The sequence below is a fragment of the Alexandromys fortis genome, unplaced genomic scaffold, assembly GCF_014885135.2.
Source record: "Alexandromys fortis isolate MF-2015 unplaced genomic scaffold, M_Fortis_MF-2015_v1.1 scaffold_258, whole genome shotgun sequence".
In the NCBI taxonomy this organism is placed as follows: Eukaryota; Metazoa; Chordata; class Mammalia; order Rodentia; family Cricetidae; genus Alexandromys; species Alexandromys fortis.
In genome coordinates this window covers 1,436,441-1,457,688 of record NW_026068132.1, presented here as the reverse complement: position 1 = coordinate 1,457,688, position 21,248 = coordinate 1,436,441, and the positions used below count along the sequence as shown (strand labels likewise).

At 48.7% G+C, this 21,248-nt stretch overlaps 3 protein-coding genes across 3 annotated transcripts; 2 read left to right on the top strand and 1 right to left on the bottom strand.

Moving 5' to 3' along the window:
• The first annotated feature begins 63 nt into the window (after positions 1 to 63).
• Cideb (cell death inducing DFFA like effector b) lies at positions 64 to 4,236 on the top strand. Its single transcript, XM_050126073.1, has 5 exons — positions 64 to 229; positions 484 to 625; positions 3,073 to 3,219; positions 3,424 to 3,614; positions 3,766 to 4,236. Exons 1-5 carry the CDS (start codon positions 189 to 191, stop codon positions 3,896 to 3,898), a joined length of 654 nt encoding a protein of 217 aa, XP_049982030.1. The 5' UTR covers positions 64 to 188; the 3' UTR covers positions 3,899 to 4,236.
• Nop9 (NOP9 nucleolar protein) lies at positions 4,224 to 11,757 on the bottom strand. Its single transcript, XM_050126065.1, has 10 exons — positions 11,487 to 11,757; positions 10,891 to 11,343; positions 9,262 to 9,372; positions 8,356 to 8,497; positions 7,215 to 7,407; positions 6,287 to 6,427; positions 5,789 to 5,914; positions 5,383 to 5,619; positions 5,071 to 5,176; positions 4,224 to 4,756 (listed from the first exon to the last, which is right to left on the bottom strand). The coding sequence occupies exons 1-10, from the start codon at positions 11,734 to 11,736 to the stop codon at positions 4,599 to 4,601; spliced, it is 1,917 nt and encodes a 638-aa protein (XP_049982022.1). The 5' UTR covers positions 11,737 to 11,757; the 3' UTR covers positions 4,224 to 4,598.
• A 105-nt stretch (positions 11,758 to 11,862) lies between these two features.
• Positions 11,863 to 19,826, top strand: Dhrs1 (dehydrogenase/reductase 1). The gene is made up of 9 exons (XM_050126072.1): positions 11,863 to 12,112; positions 12,467 to 12,638; positions 14,376 to 14,519; positions 14,675 to 14,754; positions 17,483 to 17,615; positions 17,927 to 18,073; positions 18,928 to 18,997; positions 19,233 to 19,313; positions 19,445 to 19,826. The coding sequence occupies exons 2-9, from the start codon at positions 12,489 to 12,491 to the stop codon at positions 19,579 to 19,581; spliced, it is 942 nt and encodes a 313-aa protein (XP_049982029.1). The 5' UTR covers positions 11,863 to 12,112; positions 12,467 to 12,488; the 3' UTR covers positions 19,582 to 19,826.
• The last annotated feature ends 1,422 nt before the right edge of the window (positions 19,827 to 21,248 follow it).

Genomic DNA, 21,248 nt, shown 5'->3' with positions numbered 1-21,248 from the left:
CTACACACAGGCTCCTCCTCCTCCTCTTAGACTTTGTCCCTTTTACTCACCAGGCAAGGGGGGACAGAGTCCAGGCTTGACACATCTCTTACTTCACCAGGGCTAAGATCTCAGCTTTATTCAGAAACAAGACGTCAGCCTCGGAACAACAGAGAAGCGCACAGCCCCAAAGCCACAGGAGCCTTACCATGGAGTACCTCTCAGCCTTGAACCCCAATGGACTGCTGAGGTGATTTCTAACCCTTTCCTTTATACTCCAGTGCTGGAGATACGGGCAGACAAGGCTAACATTCGTTCCTAGAAGACTCACTTCCCTGCCTCTACAGATTTATCCAACTTGTAAACTACTCTTGTTCTCTCTCCATAGTCTCTCCTTTGGCTCTGTAAACCTAGACCCTCTTAGCCACCCCACCCCCATCATTATCACTAAATTTACCAAATCCGCCCCCTTGCCCCTTCCGGTGTTTTCTTCCCAACCACCAGGTCGGTATCCACTATGGGCTCTGAGCTTGGCCGTAGGGTCTGGAACTCAGCTCCACCTCAACGACCCTTCCGTGTCTGCGATCACAAGCGGAGAGTCCGGAAAGGTCTGACAGCGGCCACCCGCGAGGAACTGCTAGATAAGGTAAGCGGTCAGGCTCCCGGAGTAGAGAAGCCAAGGGACTCAAAAATAGTAGGATGGCGGAGCAGAAAGTGTGCAGGTTACGAAGTTACCACCCCCAGGTGGCTGAGAAACACTAGGCCCGGTGACCCATGTTGCATTTGGGTAAATTACCTATTTTCTGAGTAGTGAGCTTTCTTTGGCAGTCAGGGAACAGTCAAATAAGGGCCGGACAAATGGGCTCAGAAGTAATTCTGATTTGCATGTTTTCTTGTGATGCTGGGAATTAGAGCTCTAGGTAAGGGCTCTGCCGCCCATTTAAGCTCCTGACCCTTGATTTTTATGAAAAGCCAGCTTCAAATTCTGATTTTGCTACTTCCTAGCAGTCAACCTTTGGAAAGTCGTTCAATCCATCAAAACCTGTTTTGTGAACGTTTGCCTTTCTTTTGAAACAGGCTTTTACTTTTTAGCCCAGGCTGACCTTGCCCTTATTCCTCCTGCTTCAGGTTTCCAAATACTGAAATTACAGACACATGCCACAAAACCTAACCTGAAAATGTTTTCAATGGTGGGCATCAAATTGAGGTCCTTGTACATACTAGGCAAACCATTCACTTCTAAATCATTCCGCAAGCCTTCAGTTTCTTCATCTTCTCAAGAGAAAAATAAACCAGCTTTGAGGGTTACTGATAGGAATAAATGAAAAGGTCCTTATAGCTATTTTAGCAGATATTGGGGAGGGGATGCCTCTTGGCTCTAACCTTGAAGGAACAAATTCAGTCGAGACAATTTGAGCAGGTCTTTATTTAGCAAACCCCAATCTAGTTAGTAAGGCTAGTTAGACTACCCCAGAGACTGGAGTGGGCTGCCCACCGAGGGAGCAGCCTACGGACTGAGTTGTGCTGGGTAGTACTCTTGAGGTTAGGAGACTTTCTTTCCCCAATCATGGTGGAGTGGACTTTCCTTTTGGAGAATTTTCTCCTGTAATCCCCACAAAGGGGAGAGGGGTGCAGAACTGGGGAGATGGCTCAGTAGTTAAGAGCATGTGATGCTTTTGCAGAGGACCAGGGGTGAGTTCCCAGTCCCCAGCTGGTGGCTCACAACCAGTGTAACTCCAGCTCCAGAGTCAATGGCTCCTTCTGATCTCTACACACTCAAATGCACAATACCCACTCACCCTCACACACTATCTAAAAAATATATAAAAATGGCTTGTTTAAGGAAGGTGTGTCAATCCACAAGCTGAGTGGTATGAGGTTGTCTTTAGAAGACTCAGACCTGCCGGGCGGTGGAGACACACTTAATCCCAGCACTTGACGGCAGAGACAGGCAGATCTCTGTGAGTTTGAGGCTAGCCTAGCCTGGTCTAGAGGAAGCTCCAGGAGAGCCAAAGATACAGAGAAACCCTGCCTCGAAAAAGAGATTCAGACCCTTTGTGAATTCCACATCCTGGTGGAAACCCTGGGGCCTTCATTCCTGATGTAGGGCAACAACCTCAGGGCAGCTTCAAGGATGTTTAACCAGAGTCCTATCAAGATGCACCACTAAGATGCAGCTGAAGCTGTCCAGCTCCTTCTCGACAGGGTGGTCTGGGGTAGTCTGGTCCCTAGGATAGGTGGGTTACTCAGAAGCTGTCCTTAGAACCGAGTCTGCTGCAATCAGATGCATTAGAATGAGTCAAAGGGTAACAGCGCCTGTATGTCCCTCAAGAGGGCCTCACAGGAGCCGGTCGTAGCCTTGCCCTTCCTGGTTACCTGTCAGCTGAAGTCCTTTTATTTCCCACCGCTATTATTCCTAACCTAATTCAACCCTGACATTTCTTTCAACACTCCCAAGTTCTCACTTGGCACACAGTGAGCCCTCAGAATGGTTAAACAGTGCTAACACTGAAAATAGTTATGAAAACAGGAAGACATGGGAGGACACTGGAGATAAGAGAACATAGGTTTTACCTGTTTAGATTTTGTTTTGTTTTTACTTTATTCATATTTGGAGTCAGAGTCCAAAACTGTTAAAGTCTGGTCTTAAACTTCTGGGCTCCAGTGGTCCCTCTGCCTCTGCCCCCTAAGCAGCTAGGACTGTACGTGTTTTACCACACCTGACTATGACTAATTGTCAATTAACACGAGTGGGAGTGGCTTAGAAGGGAGCAAGAGTAGATGAACAGGAGCAAAATGAAAAAAAAAGGTCTACCTCTGGTGAGAGGCAAAAAACCCAAACAAAAAGAATCACCATGTTTACAAAGAATGAGATGGAGTATTCATGTCTACAATCCCAGGACCCAGAAAGCTAACAGAATTGCTTGCTGAGTTTGGGAGCAGGCTGAACTACACAAATACTCGGTCTCAAAAAACAACACATGGAAGATGGCAAACCAGGAAGCAGAGTAGATACCAGTGCCTGACCGATGGCCATCTAAATGGGGAGGGGGGGGGGAGCATGCAATAAGACCTGTCCTTTGTCACCAACAGGTACTGGAGACCCTGCTGCTCAGTGGAGTGCTAACCCTGGTGCTAGAGGAGGACGGGACCGCCGTGGAAAGTGAGGAATTCTTCCAGCTGCTCGAAGATGACACGTGCTTGATGGTGCTAGAGCAGGGACAGAGCTGGAGCCCCAGGGTGAGAGGCCCATCGTGGGCTGCTTAGGCCATCAATCCTTTCTGGTTCTCCCCATCTTCTTCCCTAGCCTATCTGGGGGCAGAGGCACTGGGGGCGTTGGGACAATACTGGGGAGGCAAAAGGGGTCTGACCTGGCACTGACAGAACTAGATGTCAGGGTACGAAGGAGGCCCCACTTCAGTAATGGACCTCTGTGTCCCACAGAGTGGGATGTTGTTACACGGCCTAGGACGGGAGAAGCCCAAACACAGCAAAGACATTGCCCGCATCACCTTTGATGTCTACAAGGAAAATCCTCGAGACCTCTTCGGCAGCCTCAATGTCAAAGCTACATTCTACGGGCTCTACTCCATGAGCTGTGATTTTCAAGGAGTTGGGCCCAAAAAAGTCCTCAGGTCAGAGAACACGTCATACAACCCTACAGATGGGTAGTCCTTCAAGTTCCATCTCTTGTACCCACCCTGTACCCCCACCCCAAGCTTACAGACTCAAGGCCTCCTCTTAGCTTTCCCTAATCACGTGGTTTCCTCTCACCCTGCCCTTCAGGGAGCTCCTCCGTTGGACTTCCTCCCTGCTGCAAGGCCTGGGCCATATCCTGCTAGGCATCTCATCTACCCTTCGCCACGTGGTGGAGGGGGCTGAGCGGTGGCAGTGGCACAAGCAGAGTCACCTCCATTAATAATGAAAAATGCTTTGAGCCTGTGCCAAGACTGGTTCCACGAGACACCCGAGAGCTATAAGGCACCATCGTATCAGAAGCAGTCAGCACATTGCCTTGGTCCTCCAGCCTGCACATTTCCCGAAGGATGCTGACCCTGACCTACATCTCCTGTCTTCTACTTACCCCGCAGACACACAACCCTGTCCCCTGGCATCCTGACCCACCATAATTGCTGCTACACCTAGGTTCTTACTGATCCTATCCCAAAGATCTACATACCAATGACCACTGTCCCCAGCTTTGCCTTGAGATACTGTTCCCCTAAAAAATAAAATATTCCCAAAAAAATACAAAAATGTTTATCAGTATGCCTGGAGCGGGGGGGGGGGGGGGGGGGGGGGGGGGGGGGGGGGGGGGGGGGGGGGGGGACGGACAGATGGACAGAGACAAACAAAAGGATGAACAGGATCTGGCTACCACAGACCAGGCTAGCATTGAATTCTTGGCTTGGGGTTTTTTTTGTTGTTGTTGTTTTTGTTTTTCAGTCTTGTTGGCATACCTTTAATCCCAGTGAAGTCTTTATGTTCTCGTTTCAACCTTCTGAGTAGTGTAGGTTTACAGGTTTGTGTGTGTTACTACATCTTCTCCGATTTAGAGCAGGAAGGACAGTTATGTCCCCTCACCCTCCCATCAACACCTATCCCCAGGCCTTGAGGCCTCAGTCTCCAAGTATAGAGTTCAATGCCTGTCTCCTCTTGGCCACAGCACTCTGCTCCTGTTCCCAAGTCGCTCGCCGCTTCAAGAAGGTAGTCAGGGCCACATTCCGGGCCACATGGTGGCCAAAAGCATCTTGAATCAACTGCTGGTTCTGCTCTCCTGCAGTACGAAGATTCATAAAAATGGGTTAATTTAAGTTACAAGCACTAGTTACAAACAAGCCTAAGCTAAGGCCAAGCTCTCCATAATTAGTCTCTGTGCCATTATTTGTGAACTGGTGGCCCAAAGAAAACTCTAGCTACAAAACACCTCACCCATTAAAAGCCAGATAAAGGGGGAGGGGTAAAGTGCAGAGTCTGCAAAAAGAAAGAAAAAGCAGAGCAAGACTCAGAGCCAGCCCATCCTCCTGACATCAGCTACCAGGCGCAGGAGAAGTCAGTTTGGAGACATCACCCAGTGGCAGTGGAACTCACCCAGTTCTGCAGCGATTTCCTTCCGGGCCCCTAAAGCTGCTCCACTCCAGATGGCATCTAATACTCGGCTGCCATGGCGGCTACAGGCAAGAGCCACATACTGCCCCTGCATTGAGACAAGCAGGGTAAAGTCCCTCAAGGGAAGGACACAAATGTGTTTTGGGAGTGGGGGACTAACTCCAGAAGACTCGAGAGGCACAGTTAAAACAGCACAGGAACTATATATGTACCCTGCCTCCGGCTCTCAGGTCGTCCTGAAGGAAGCGCATTTTCTCTAAAGCAATAATGCAGGGACTGGCGCAGAAGTCTAACCTTTAGGGTCTTCAGCACACGGCGACGCTGCTTCTGCGTCACAGAGGGGCTAGTCAGGATGGCATCGAATACATGAGAACCAGCAGGGCTTTGGGCCAGAGCCAGGAGCTGTGGTCCTGTCAAGGCGCTCAGACTCCGAAGTACAAGTCCAGGGTTGGAGAAATACAACAAATGCTGGAGCAGCAGAGACCCAAGTACGGTCACTTCCCTCAGAGCTCTGGCTGAGGCAATTTCTTCCTGGGAGTACAATAAGACGGAATTAGGAGGCAGTGATCAGACCAGATGGATGAACTCATCCCGAGAGCACTGTTGCCTTCTCTCCAAAAAGGTTAGAAATCTCAACACCTCAAACACTAAGACGCCTGGCCCCCAAATAGTCACTGGCTTGGCCCCTTCCCTACCTTACCTGATGCTCTGCAGGCACTGCCCCCTCCTCCTCCGTCAGTTCATAGTAAACCTCATAAGCCAACAGAGAGGCAAAGAGAGGTGCACAGGCTACTTGCCGGGATGAGGGCTCTGCACAGTGGAATGCCTGGATAGCAAGACAAAGCACAATGATGCTTAAGAACCGTCCCATCCCTAACACAATGATGCTCTGGACAGGAGAGGCCTAACTCAACAGCAAAGGACGCTCTGTGAGGGCAAAATCTCATTTGCCTTGTTCTGTCTCCCACTTGTAGGGATTGTTGTGTCTGCACTTGTAGGGATTGAACCCACATTTATCTCTCAGAGTTCTCTAACTTCTGGAGGAACAATTTCATTTCAGGGCTGTTCTTGGACTCACCTGTCTCTGTATCTATAAGTTCCTCCACATTAAACCTCTCACATGCAAATCAGACAAATCCTAAGTAGCAGAATTACATCGAGGACCGGCATGGATGGCTCACACGTAGTACCCACTCACCTCCAATAACAGCTGCAAGACCTGGGCTTGGTGAGTCCCAACCCTGCGGCAGGCTTCCACCAGAGCCACAACTACCCCTGGGTGGCCCTGGGCCAACACAGCTTCCAAGGCAGGACTCAGCTCCTCAAACACAAGTGACAGCTGAGAGGAAACATGGATTGAAGAATCGTTGTCAGTCAATGATGGTTAACGAAAAAGTTAATCAGAAAAATCTTCCTACTTAAAAAAAAAAAGCTAGATAAGACAGATAAACCATCGCCAACATCAGAATTTACACTGTGCTGTGTAAGACTCAGAAGAGGAGTCACCCTAGAGGGAAGAATCTAAATATCCCTTCTGTACAAGTCAGGGAGAACCAAGGGCAGGCAAGTCTAAAATTAAACCTGCCTTCTACTCCATGTGTCAACCTAAGGGACCGCAGGACACCCCTACCCTCCTTCCTGTGGGGAGCAACAGGGAAAAGGGGAAGCTACAGCAATGGCTTCAGTGCCCCCTGAGGATTTAAAGACAAGCAGCCACAGAACTTCTAGCTGCAAACTAGAACTAAGAGGACAGGCGGTCAGACCTGAGAAGCTAAAACAAATCTCAAGGAGAAGGGTACCATGATCCTAATTTTTGGAAAACTCTCCAATAACTTCCCATGGACAATGGGCAGTAAATTGTTAGAGAGGCACAGAGACAAGCACACAATAAAGTAAGGCCCCAAAGTGATGCACGCCTTTAATTCCCACACTCGGGAGACAGAGACAGGCAGAGCTCTGTGAGTTTAAGGCCAGCCTGATCTACAGAGTGAGTTCTAGGGCAGCCAGGGCTACATACAGAGAAACCCTATCCCAAACAAACAAGTAAATAAACAAATAAATAATAAGTAAATAAGGCCCAATGATTAAGAACAGCAGAAAGAGACCAGGTCGCATTTCCAACTCACCAGCTCAGGTGAAGTGATTGCATTCAGTAGGCGCTGCAAGGGGAAGTTAGCAATGGGATGCGCAGCCAAGGAATGCAGCTGACCCTGGAAGTGATCCTCAAAGAGGCGCTGGAGCCTCGCTGGTTCTAATACCAGCAGCACCTGCTCCAAGAGTCTGGAGCTCGTCTGATCCCGGAGAAACAGGAGTAGAGGGCTAGCGGGAAGAAGAGTGAGACGGGGCTGGAGCAATGGCTGTTAGTTAAGACTACTACTGTGCCTGCAGTGAGCCTGGGTCCAGGGGCCCTCTTCTGCCCTCCACTGGCCCCTGCACAAATGTGGTGTACATACATATACACAGGCAAAACACTCAGACAAATGAAATACAAATAAATAATTTTAAAAAAAAGTTGGTTTGGTAGTGGACCGCTTTAATCTCAGCATTCAAGAGGCAGAAGCAGGTGAGCTCAAGGCCAGCCTGGTCTATAAACTGGAATCCAGGTGAGCTGGCACTACATAGAGACCTTGTCACACATAGACGAAGAACAGACTGGGGCTCAGTGGTTAAGAGCACGTTCTGCTCTTGCAGAGGACCCAAGAAGTTCAGTTCCCAGCACCCACAAGGCAGCTTCTAACTATCTACAACTCCAGTTCAAGAAGCTCAGACATACTTTTCCAGTCTCCAAGGGCACTGCACGCATGTGGTACACATATATACATATATAGGCACAACTTCATAAATATAAAATAAAAAGAAATCTCTGTGTAGCTTTGGAGCCTGTCCTGGAACTCACTCTGTAGACCAGACTGGCCTCGAATCAGAGATCCGCCTGCCTCTGCCTCCCAAGTGCTGGGATGAAAGGTGTGTGCCACCACCGCCTGGCCAAAATAAAAGTATATCTTAAAATAAAACTAAGTCAGGCATGGGGAATGTAAGTTTTTAATACCAGTACCTGGGAAGCAGAGGGAGGAGGATCTCTCTGACTTTGAGGCCAGCAGGATTACACAGTGAGTCTGTGCCTCCCGGGTGCTGGGATTAAAGTCATGCACCACTGCCCAGCAGTAACTATTGTTAAGAAGATCAAAGAGTCTAAACTTTATTCGCACAGCTCCACTAACTCCATTCATCTCCCCAGCTGCGGTTACTCCTGACAACCAATCATACCTGCCATCTGCTGAAGAATTACGAGAACTCAGGTAATCAATTATAGCATCACAGAGATGAGCACAATGCTGAGGTAATTTATGGTGTAAGATCTGTAAGGCCACTTGAAGACAAAAGCTGGAGATCTTGCCGGTGATAAACACTGTAGGAGGAGGCAGAAATAATAGCTTGTCCCAAGCCCAGATTACCCATACAATTCACAAAACACAAGTAACAAGGAGGGCTATATACATAAAAATGTCCATACAGAATGCCTTCTAGCATTGAACCAGACAGGCATTAAAGAGGAATGACCTGCAGTGAGGGTCCTGCCTGGGGGAAATCCTCAGAGAAGATTACAGTCTCTTCCTACTTTCCTTCTATGATGGTTAACCCTGACTGATCACTTGATGGGATTTAGAATCATTACAAAACTAACCTCTGGCCAGGCAGTGGTAGGGCACACCTTTAATCCCAGCACTGGGAGGCAGAGGCAGGCGGATCTCGGGAGTTCGAGGTCAGCCTGGTCTACAAGAGCTAGTTCCAGGACAGGCACCAAAGCTACAGAGAAACCCTGTCTCGAAAAACCAAAAAAAAAAAAAACAAAAAACCAACCTCTGGCCATGTCTGTGAGTTTCTAGAGTAGGTTAATTGGAGGGGTGGGAGGGGGCAGAGAGTGGGACAACAACCGCCCAATATGTGGGTAGCACTAGCTGTGGCTGGGGTCCTAGACCGAATAAAAAAGAAAACACAGCTAAGCAAAGAATTTATCTACCTCTGCTTCCTCACTGTGGCTACAGTACAGCTAGCTACAGCCATGATAACAATGGACTAGACCCTTTGGCTGGGAGTCAAACCTCTTCCTTAAGCTATTTTGGTCAGGTATTTGTCTCAGCAACTTGTAAATTAACTAATACATCTTTTTACCTGCAATGTCCTTCAGAAAGCAGGCGCTCAGGTCCTGAAGGTGATTCAAGAAGGTTTTAGGAATCTCAAAATCAGTGCGCTTACATTCCCGAGCTGAGGTCCTTTGTGTTTCTAGAGAAAGATCAAGAGCATGAACAATAGTGAAATTATAAATAGGAAGAACTCCACAGAATAATAATGGCTCAACTTAGAGATGCAGGACAGAGGTAATACAACACAACTCAATGTCTCTTGTGGATGAGTAAAAAATTGTTTTAATTTTTCTAAGGATCTTCAACTTCCTTCCCTATGGTCTAGGGATCATATTTCTCAGTCAGGTATTTAAAGTAATCCAAATTCAGACCTCATTTATACTCTAACCTTATTTTCCAGAATCCTAAAATGTAGGTCATATCCTATGACTGTACCGTGAGACAAAGTTAGTGGTCTCAGTCAGCATATTTTTAATAAAATAGAGAATAAAATTTAAAAGGAAAGAAAATATCAGAAAAACAGAAAAGGTATCTTTTCCTGAACTTTTGTTTGAATTCAACACACACACACACAGAGAGAGACTAAAAACACATCAGGGAAGCCAGGCCATGGTGGTGCATGCCTTTAAGCCCAGCACTTGGGAGGCAGTGGCAGGCGGATCTCTGTGAGTTCAAGGCCACCCTGGTCTACAAGAGCTAGTTCCTGGAGTCGGGCAGTGGTGACCCATGCCTCTAACCCAAGCACTCAGGAGACAACGGCAAAGGGACCTCTGTGAGATTGAGGCCAGCCTGGTTGGCAAAAAGAGTTCCAGGACAGCCAGGGAAACACAGGGAAACCCTATTTCAAAAAAGAAAAAATAAATAAATAAATAAATGTTAAAAGTCAATCTCCTAGGCAGTGTAAAGGTATGCATCCCTGATTCCAGTATTTGAGAGGCTGAAGCAGTGAGTTCCAGACCTTGTCCAAAGGGAAAAAAACAAAACAACAACAACAAAAAAATCAAAACCGAACAGCAAATAGGCAGGCATGGAAGCACAGGTCTGTAACCCCAGCACTCAGAAAGGCAGAAGCAAGCAGGAGAAACAAGCGTTGAAGGCCAGACTCTGCTACATTCCCAAGTCAAAAACCAGCCTAGGTTATACGGGAGACTCTGTCTCAAAATAAAGGGCCAGGAAGGTTGTGGTAAGGGAGACTGCGGCTAAGCCTGACAACCTGAGTTCAATATACAGAACCTGAAGAACCTGAATGGTGGAAGGACAACCGACTTCCCCAAGTTGTCTTCTCCCCTCCAGAAGCACATGTATGTGCAGAAGGCACATAATTTAGTGTGTACACGCGCACATACATATTTTAAAAATTAAAAAAAAATAAATTTCTTACTGAGAGTTGTGGAAATAAAAATGTGAAATCCATTGCTTTAAGTGAATTATCTCCTCGCCCTGTCCCTATGCGAGTAGCTGCTCTCTAAGTATAGGCACACCCTTTCGTCTGTCTAGACACACTGTTCTTTGGCCTTCTAGGCTCTGCCCCACTGTTCCGCTAATTCTTCACGGCCAAACTCCACCTTGAAGATTAACTCTTCTGTTTACTGGCTTCTGAACTCCCGAAACTCTCCTGCTCACCAGGCCCACTTCCTTTTCGTAAAATACTACTTACCAGATGACTGGGAAGCACGAGACCTGGTCCTCTCAGACTCCAGGAGAGTACCTCCTAACACTTGCAGCAGGGTTCTGACCACGAAGCTTCCATGCGTGTCTCCACAGAAGAAAAGAAAATCGTCAGACACTTCAGCGGCTAGTCCCAGGACTAGCTCCTCCAGGGACTGCAGGGGACCATGCTTCCCGTCCTCTTCCTCCTCCTCCTCCTCCGCTTCTGCAGGACTCCTTAGCAACCGAGGCAGCTGCAGCAAAGCACTTTGCAAAACGTGGACTCCACACCGATGACAAGCCACGAAGCGCAACTTGGGGCGCAGAGCAGCCCACACTCGACAGAGAGGTTTCAAAGGACTGAACCCCAAAAGTTCCTGCAGCATTTCGCTACCAGTCCTGTTCGTGGCCAAGGCTAGAGCCTGAGCCTCCACTTCCTTCAAAATATTGCGCACCATCAAGTCTGAAAACACGAGGAAACAGACCGTTAGAGAGACGGAGAGAAGGATAAGGCTTAACCACCACTTAGGCAAGAACTCCCCGGGAATCCCTCTGAAAGTTCTCTGCGTGGGTTTTACAGTTACTTCACGGCGTAGCTGCTCCTACCTCGTTCTTCCGCGGCGTCGGGAGCCTCTTTCAGCGCTGACAGCGCCCGTCGGAAATACCCGAGCGCATCGGGACTCAGGTGCGGGAGAGCTTCTGGGGCCTGCTCCCCACGCGCGGCCGCCCCCGGCGGCCGCGGACACCCATCGCGGCCCGGAGGGGGACGCCCGGAACTCGGGGCCCCGCGCCCCCGTCGGCTGGCACCCGGGAACTGGCGTCGCGCCTTGTGAGCAGAGCGCGGACCCAGCCCCATGCGTGCTCCGGGACCTCGCCTCCTCCACGCTTCCGGGCAGCAGCTCCCACAGCCGCCAGCGTCGCACTGCTGACGCGCGGAGACGTCATCGTTCTGCGACGACACGGGCGAGCAAGGTGGGCGTGTCTATAGGGTGCGGGTTTGCTTTTGCGGATTCCTCTCGCTGGGCCCGACCCGCGATCTCCCGGGCTCCACTCGCTTCGCCTAGTTCTAGCTCATCCGCACCCGCACCGATTTCTGCCCCAGGCACGCACTCTCACCCTGACGTGACCAGAATCAAGGTTCTCGAACTACACGTCCCCCTCCGCCCCCTGGGACGATAAAAGTTCTCGAGCGAACTAGACAGACAGAACCCCAGAGGCAGCGTCTGCGGCAGGTAAGGCTCACAGGCTCTGTCCACTTACGGGTCAGGGCTTCGCGGTTCCCTGTGGAACTGCACCGGTAGCCAGAACTCCAGAGGGAGGGCCCAGGACTCTTCATGGACATAACTTATTGGACAGACTCGCCAGATTCCCCACCAAGTTAGCCCCACTCTGAGGGTCGCGTACGTGTAGCCCCGGAGAGGCTCCACCCAGCCCTGTGCCTGGGTGAAGACAACAGCCTGGCCTGGGACCTGCCCTCAGCTATCCACCTGTGAAATTTCTCTCCCCTCAAAATACTGCAAGCTTAGCAAAGACCTGTCTCTGCAGACAATCTACAGGATTCTTCAAAGCGACTCTTAACTCCACAGATATCCCCGTTTGACGTGAGACATGGTAGCGCCTATGAAGGGCCAAGTGTGTGTGGTAACTGGTGCCTCCAGGGGTATTGGCCGTGGCATTGCCTTACAGCTCTGCAAAGCAGGGGCCACAGTGTACATCACCGGGCGCCATCTGGACACCCTTAAAGCTACTGCCCAGGAGGTGAGTGACCACCTGAATTTCTCATTGTGATTATTACTCATCACTTACTTGATCATGATATCTCCCGAAAAAATTACTAATATTTACAGAGTACATACAGTAAACAATATAGAGTTGAATTTTTATGCCAATAGCACTGGCTACCCTAGAACTCACTGCGTAGATCCAAGCTGGCCTCGAACTCACAGAGATCCACTTACCTCTGCCTCCTGAATTCTAGGATTTAAGGCCAGTGCCACCCCACCCCCCCATGAGAGTTTACTTCTTAACTGGATTTCAATAAAAACAATACTCAAGTGACCAAGTGATAACCAGATAACTTGATAACTTTGTAACCAGAGTTACCAAGTGATCAAACACAATTTTTTTAATTTTATTTATTTATTTATTTATCTTATTTATGAGTGCTCTGTCTGTATGCATGCCTGCAGGCCAGAAGAGGGCATCAGATCCCTTTATAGATGGTTGTGAGTCACCATGTGGGTTCTGGGAATTGAACTCAAGACCTCTGGAAGAGCAGCCAGTGCTCTTATCGGCTGAGCCACCTCTCCAACCCCCCAAACACAATTTTTACTATTACAAGATAGGAGTCTAACAGGAAGTCAGATTTAGAAAACAGTCATTTCAATGTACATGTGCACAGAATGTTTGCTCTAGGGGCACTGGAGGGGCATCTAAATTAAAGGTAGTTAGGTCTTTAGACAGGCTTACCTGGAACTTGCTGTGTCGACCAGAGTACCCCTCAAACTCAGAGATGAAAACCACCCCTGCAAAGGGTTTGGGATTAATGCACCTTTAATCCCAGCACTCAGGAGCCAGAGGCAGAAGTCTCTCTATGAGTTCAAGGTCTTCATAGTGAATTCCAAACCAGCCAGAGCTACACAGTGAGGCCCTGTCTCACACACACGCGCACACACACGCACGCGCACACACGCACACATGCATGCACAGCCAGTATGTTGAACATGTCTATAGCACCCAGCACTGGAGAGGTTGTGTGAGGACTGGGAGTTTAAGGCCAGCTTGAGCTGTGTAGTAAGACCCCATCGAAAAAAACTTCTAGGCTTTCATTGTTTGATTGGTGATCCAGTTAGAAAATTTTTTTAAATGCATGTGCTTTAGCTAATTCATACTGACTGGATTATGAGGATTATGAGGATTTAAGGAAAAAAAAACTGGAGGTCAAAGGAGCATTAAGACTTGCTGCAGTTTGAGCAAAGAAGTGGTAGGTCAGGATGCTGAGCTTGCTTTGGAGAGCAGGTGCTCTTCGGCCTCTAAAGTTGGTGGGGGCACACTTTTGGAAGGCTAGGTAGAACAGGAAGTAGCAATAGTTTATGCCTGATAGCTTTGATTTTTCAGTTACCAAGTCAGAGCATTGGCTGAGTGAGAGAAAGAGCTAAGGCTGGGTAAGAATTCCAAGGGAGTGGTAAAAAGAGGGGCATGAGCGTTGGAAAGGAAAAAAAAATAGTTACTTGTTTCTGAGAGTGGGTGTCATACCTTGTCTCTTACCCTGGAGTGGCAGAGGATTTACCAAGGTCCTGCATAAGGTCCCATCTACCTGGCTCTTTTGCAGGAGGTCCTACTGCAAAATTTCTAAAACGGACACCAGGGGGAGCCATTGCACACCACGTTTTCCCAGCTGTTGGCTGAGTGCTGTGTGTTTACCTTCTCAGTTCCTAAACTAACTTGAGTTAGGGAAAAGACACTGCTCAGAACTCATACTCTGTTCCTCTCCAGGCACAGTCCCTCGGGGGCCGGTGTGTGCCGGTGGTGTGTGATTCAAGCCAGGAGAGTGAAGTGAAAAGCCTATTCGAGCAAGTCGATCGGGAGCAGGAGGGACGGCTAGATGTGCTGGTCAATAATGCCTATGCTGGTGTCCAGGTATCCTGGGAACCTGAAACAACTCGACACCCCAGACCTCCCCAAACCCACCCTGAGTCTTCACCTCCATTTGTTGTCCCACTATTCAGCCCTTTGTCACCTCCTGCCTTCAGATGGCCGAGAGTCACCTTCCCTGTCTTCCTATCTTCTTCTAGGCAATCCTGAACACCCTCAACAAGCCGTTCTGGGAAGCACCTGCCTCCCTCTGGGATGATATAAACAATGTTGGACTCAGGTGTGTGCTTCACTCCCGGAACCAAGGTCCCTCCCCTTTAGGCTGCCCCAGACCCACGGTCTTTGTTTATTTGTTTGTTTGTTTGGTTGGTTGGTTGGTTGGTTTTGTTTTGTTTTTTAGAGACAGGTTTTCCCTGTGTAATAGTTCTGGCTGTCCCGAAACTCACTTTGTAGACCTGTCCGGCCTTGACCTCAAAGTGCTCTGACTGCCTCTCCCTCCCGAGTGCTGAGATTAAAGGCATGGGCCACCACCACCCAATTCAGTTTTTAAAGAAGATCTCAGCCTTGCTCCTCCCTCTGTCTTTGCCCACCCAAGTACAAGTCCCACAAGGGAGTATTCTCTCAGTGTTGCCCGTATTCCGTAGGCTATGGTTTTAGAAATGGTTAAAAGGTTCAAATTGACTAAATGGATGGACTAGTTAATACAGTATTGTTTGATGTTAGGTCGTAGGTGCCTCAGTAGAGAGAGAAGCTTACCGAGATGCTAAGCCTTCATTTTCCAAAGGAACAGAGGGGTACGGCCTTCTTGGAAAAGGATGACACCCACCTAGCTTATTCCATTTACTTTATTCAAACATATACAAGGTTAATTGGAGCTGGGAAAGGTTCCAACTATCAAAGTCATCTCGTTCTTGCTGCCCATGAGAGCAGACAGCCCACACAAATCTCAGTCCCTTTTGACTGTGGCAAGCCATAATCAAAAGTAAGAATTTCAAGTCTGCCAGTACTCCGTTCAGAACGAGGTCAAGCTCTTACATAGCACCAAGTACAGACTCCAGAGAAACAACTCTTCAAGGTTTAAACAGTCTCAAAACAATTTCTCAGCCTCTACTGATCAACCCAAACATAGCAAAGCTTGGCTGAAACATTTCACTCCAAGCCAGACACAAAGGCTTCACTCTTTTGCTTTAAACTGGACATAACGGCTTTTCATAGTGCTACAGTGTGGGGTGTATATGTGCATGTCAGGTCTTCTCTCGGGCATATGTATATTGTGCTTGGTCCTCATTCCTCTCATCCCCGCTGCCCTCTCCGTTCCCCAGCCTCTCCAGTCGGTTCTCTCTTCCCCAGTTAGTCCTACTGTTTCTGTTTCCTCTCTGTTTTGCACCTGCTCAGGCCTCTTCTTCCCTCTTCTCCTCCTTATACCTATAAATACACATGTGTACACATGTGTGGACTCATATATACACACATGTAATTTTAGACCTAGAACCCAAATATGAGAGATAACATGGGATCTTTGTTTCTGAGTCTGCTTGTTTTGCTTAATATGATGGCTTCCAGTGCCTGAAGAGGTGGCGCACGCCTTTAATCCCCGCATTTGGGAGGCAGAGGCAGAGGCAGGTGGATCTGTGAGTTTGAGGCTACCCTAATCTCATATATATATATATATATATAAGTATCAGGACCTCCAGTGCTATACAGAGAGACCCTGTCTCAAAATTAGTAACAATAATAATAATATGTTTTCCACATGTATCCATTTTCCTGCAAATGTCATGGTTTCATTTTTCTTTGCAGCTGTACACAATTCAATTCCATATATGTTCCACATTTTTTATCCACTCATTAGTTGATGGATGTCTGTGTTGGTTCCATTTCCAGACTATTGTGAATAAGTCAGCTCTAGAAATGCAAATATCTCTGTGGTTTGTTGGCCTAGACTCCTACCCACATGTGGGATAGCTGGGCCACAGTTTTGTGAGAAATCCCCACACTGGCTTCCACAGTCACAGCACACAGCACACAGTCACATTCTCACCAGCAGTGTGTAAGGGTTGCTCTCTGCCCACGTCATCACCAGCAGTGTGTAAGGGTTGCTCTCTGCCCACATCATCACCAGCAGTGTGTAAGGGTTCCTCTCTGCCCACGTCATCACCAGCAGTGTGTAAGGGTTCCTCTCTGCCTACGTCATCACCAGCACTTGTGAATTATTTTCTTTTTTTTTAATATTTATTTATTATGAATACAATATTCTGTTTGTATGTCTGCCTCCCGGCCAGAAGAGGGCACCAGACCTCATTACAGATGGTTGTGAGCCACCATGTGGTTGCTGGAAATTGAACTCAGTACCTTTGGAAGAGCAGGCAATGCTCTTAACTGCTGAGCCATCTCTCCAGCCCCGTGAATTACTTTCTTGGTGATAGCCACTCTGCCTAGGATGAGATGGAATCACAAAGCAGTTTTAATTTACGTCCTCCAATGGCTGTAGTTATTTAACATTTCTCTGATATTTATTTTGCAATTTGAATTTCTTCTCTTGAGAACTTTCTGCTTGGGTCATTTGCTCATTTACTGGCTGGCTGGTTTGGTTTTTGTGTGTTGGTTGTTGCTGTTTTGTAACAAGGTCTCATCTGCCCAAAGCTGGCATGAAATTCACTGTGTAACCAAGATGTCCTTGAATTCCCCCTTCTCCTGCCTCAGAGTGCTGAGATTATAGTTTGTCCCATTAACCCAGCTGACCAGATACATGGCCTAATTCGCCCTGAACTATTTTATGTTTATAGTGCAAGATCCCCTTCCATTATGTTTGTCATGTGTAGATCACCCTTTCTCATCTGCCATTAATTGTATCAGTTTTCTCCTTGGAATGGCCTATTCCTAATTCCCCAGGTCCTCACCGGCTACTACACAGTCTCCTATGGTGCTGACAGTAGCTACTGAGGACCCAGGAAGCAACTGAACCAGCATCCACACAATTCATTCCTTCTTCTCTGCCCCCCTTCTAGAGGCCACTACTTGTGTTCTGTGTATGGGGCACGGCTGATGGTACCAGCTGGCAAAGGACTCATCGTGGTTGTCTCCTCCCCCGGGGGGCTGCAGCATATGTTCAATGTCCCTTATGGTGTGGGCAAAGCTGCGGTAAGGACCAGTGCATAGGAGCCAGGGAAACAGACAACAGGGTTGATAGTTGATCTGGTCCCCACTGATCAGAATAGTAAGACTGGTGACCTTCACCTCTCTCTCTGCCCTACCCACTGATAGTCGCTTTGCCTGGGCCTCCCTCCATCTGCCAGAGTAGGTTTCAGATGTGGGAAGAGGAGTACCAGAAACATCAGGGCTCTCAAGAATGATGGGGGCCGGGGATATCCTCGTGGACTGAGGGAGAGCAGAAAAGGAGGGTGAGTTAGGCAGGTGTCCAGGTTCTCATTCTGCCTTCTCTCCCTCCACAGTGTGACAAGTTGGCTGCTGACTGTGCTCACGAGCTACGGCGTCATGGAGTCAGCTACGTTTCTCTGTGGCCAGGGTTTGTGCAAACAGAACTGGTGAAGGAGTTTATAGAAAAACAGGAAGAACCAGAGGATCCTGTGTTTAAGAAGGTTGGCACAGGCCAAGCAGTGGTAGTGCATGCCTTTAATCCCAGAACTCGGGAGGTAGAGGCAGGCGGATCTCTGTGAGTTTAAGGCCAGCCTGACTACAGAGTTAGTTCCACTTCCACAGCAGGCTCCAAAGCTACAGAGAAACCCTGATTCAGAAAGACAAAAAAAAAAGAAAAGAAAAGGCAGTCTCTCCAGACAGTACCAAGTATAAGCATGCCCCATGGTGGCAGGCTATCTATAATTCCAGCACTCAGGAGGCAGAGGCAAAGGGATCTTTGGCCAGCCTGACTAGAGTTCTAGGCCAGCCAGAGCCACACAGTGAGACTCTGGCTAAAAAGAGAAAGAATAAATGTCCCCACTCATCAGGTGCTTACTAGGGCAGACACAGGCTGAGTGAGCATGTGCACACATTATTTCTTCAAATCTTGTAAGGCAGATAGTAACTCCATTTTATAGATAGACGTTAAGAAACCTGATGCTGGTGTAAATGTAGCCCAGTGGTAGAGCGGTTGCTTAGGCACAGGCTCAGCTCCTGGCAATGAGTAATGAAGGAAGGAAGGAAAGAAACATGCTCCGTAGTATGCATCGCCACAGGAAAGGCTGTCTGACGCCAAAGCCCGCATACTTGGCCTTGCCATCATCTGCCCTAGAAGGTCCAGCACTAGTTGTAAAGATCTGACCCTTCCATTAGTAGGAGCAGCGGTCCTGGGTCCAGGGCTCACGTGTACATGGGAAAGGTGGCTCCAGTGTCGTTTAAGACATGACCTTGCAAATCCTGCTTAGGTTTGTGTCCTGGAGAAGGCACAGGCAGTGCTCTTGGAAATTAACCCCTAACTTCTCAACCCATTTTTTAGGCCAAATCAGATTTCTCATCGGCAGAAACCACAGAAATGAGTGGCAAGTGCGTGGTGGCCTTGGCAACAGGTGACGACATTGGGGTGACAAAGTTCATCTACAGGGCACTGACAGCCAGCTCCTTATTTTGGTTTGGGAGGTGATTGGATGCTCTTGTCAGGATTCCTGGTTTGAGGTGTGAGGTCTTTGAACTAGCTGCAGGGAGGCGTGGCCGAGCCTTTGCCTGAGCCCTGTCCCATTCAGCCAAACTCTGTCAGTGCACACCTCCCAGCGCCCACATTCCTAAGCGTATGTGTGCCCACAGACCCCCATATCCTGGACTTGAGCGGGAAGGTGCTGCCATCCTGTGACCTTGCCCGGCGCTATGGCCTTCGGGATGTAGATGGTAAGCAGTCACTCTGGGCCAGCCTTACCTGATGAACCAGACCATTACCCCTTGCCCACAAGTTGTCACCTGGTGCTGTGGTGTCTCAGGAGCTGGAAATAGGGGTCTAATTGTCTTTCTGTTGATCCCAGGCCGCCCTGTCAAAGACTATTTTTCTTTGAGCTACATCCTCTCGCATGTCTCCAGCCTGGGATGGCTGACCTCCTACCTGCCTGGCTTCCTCCGTGTGCCCAAGTGGATTGTCACCCTTTACACCAGCAAATTCTAAGCTCCTGGCCTGCTGTCCCAGCCAACCAGGTCCTCTTGTCACCGAGGCTCAGGTGTTGGGGCTGTCTCAGTGAAACAAGGTAGTACTCTCACGCACCCATGTCCTCCTGGGAGAGAGGACAGATGCCGGGCACCTAGTGAGTTCTGGGGGCTCCAATAGACTCTTTGTGCCTTCGTCTTCCCTGTCCCTACAGTACTGAAAAGTCCTTATAAACAGAAGCTAATAAAGGTCTTACCTCCCCTTCAGTGTGTTTGTGAGCTCTGATTCTGCGTTAAAACAAAGTGGTAGATATTTGAGGAAAGAGTCAACGATGTAAAAATGTGTAGCTTCTCAGGCTGAGATGATTCAGTAGACACAGCTCTTGCTGAGCAAGCATGAAGACCAGAGTTCAAATCCCAGAACCGTTTAAAACTGGATGCAGTGGCAGCATGCCTGTATGGAATAGGAGACCCAGGTGGAAGAATCCTGGATGCTCTCCGCCGCCTAGCCTGGTGTTCACAATGGTGAACAGCTAAAGACCTTGCCTAAACAAGGTAGAAGGTGAGCACCAGTAGCCAGGATTGACCCACACATGGAGAGTGTACCCAAATTCATATGCACATGTGTAAACACAACAGGTCCTTTAATCCCAGCACTGGGAAAACAACCAGGAAGATCCCTGAATTCCAGCCAGTCTGGTCTACAGAGTGAGTTCAAGGATAGCTAGGGCTACACAATGAAGTTCTGTCTCAAAAAAAAATAAAAAATTTAAAAGTAGGGTCAGGCATGGTGCATGGCACACACTTTTAATCCTAGCACTCAAGAGGCAGAGATGGGCGAATCTCAGTTTTGAAGCCAGTCTTTCTATGTAGAGTTCCAGGCCTGCCAGGCTTACACAGTGAGATCCTGTCTCAAAAAATAAAAATCAAACGTATAGGTACTAAAAGGGCTCCAGCCCCCCTCTTTCCTTCAGAACTGCTCCTGCCTTTTCTCATGCTAGGGGCAGGGTCTCTCTCCAAGCAGGACACCCTGGTCTCTGTTTTCAGCATCTTTCCACCAATAGCTGCTGCTTTCTGCTGGGCTGTCTCTGCCCAGCACAGGCAGACCTCTTGCTGTCTTTAACTTCCTGGGCCTAGAAGAGAAGGTGCTTCCTGATTCCAGGTAAGAGACAGAAGCACTATCAGGCGCTGGCACACTCACCCTTCCTCTTGGGACTGTGTCACCAGAATGAGTCGCCTTCTGGAGAACTGACTGCCTGAACCAATCAGGCCCGCCTCCCAGAGCAAAGCTTTTCCAGGAGGCCAAGGGCAGTTCTCCAAGAGTGACAGGTGTCAGTGGTGAAAGCACACTGAAGGGGGTATCAGGCCCGAGACAAGAGCACCCAGTGCATGCGGGCAAACACTGGCACTGTCAGCTCCAGGAAAATTGGCATGATCAGACGTGGTAGAGAGGAGCTCACCGGAGCTGAGGTGTGGGCAGAGGAAGAAGAGGTTGTAAGCAAAAGATGCTGGCCCAGCGTCAGTCTCACCAGGAATCTGACAATAATACAGGTGAGGGCTGAGAGCTTACAGGAGGCAGTGTCCACAGACGGGACCTGAGTCAGAACAAGACTGCCACTGCGTGTCTCCCTGGCATGGGGGACACCAGCAGCAGGCACAGAGTAAGAATTTTTTTGAGAAGCCATCTTG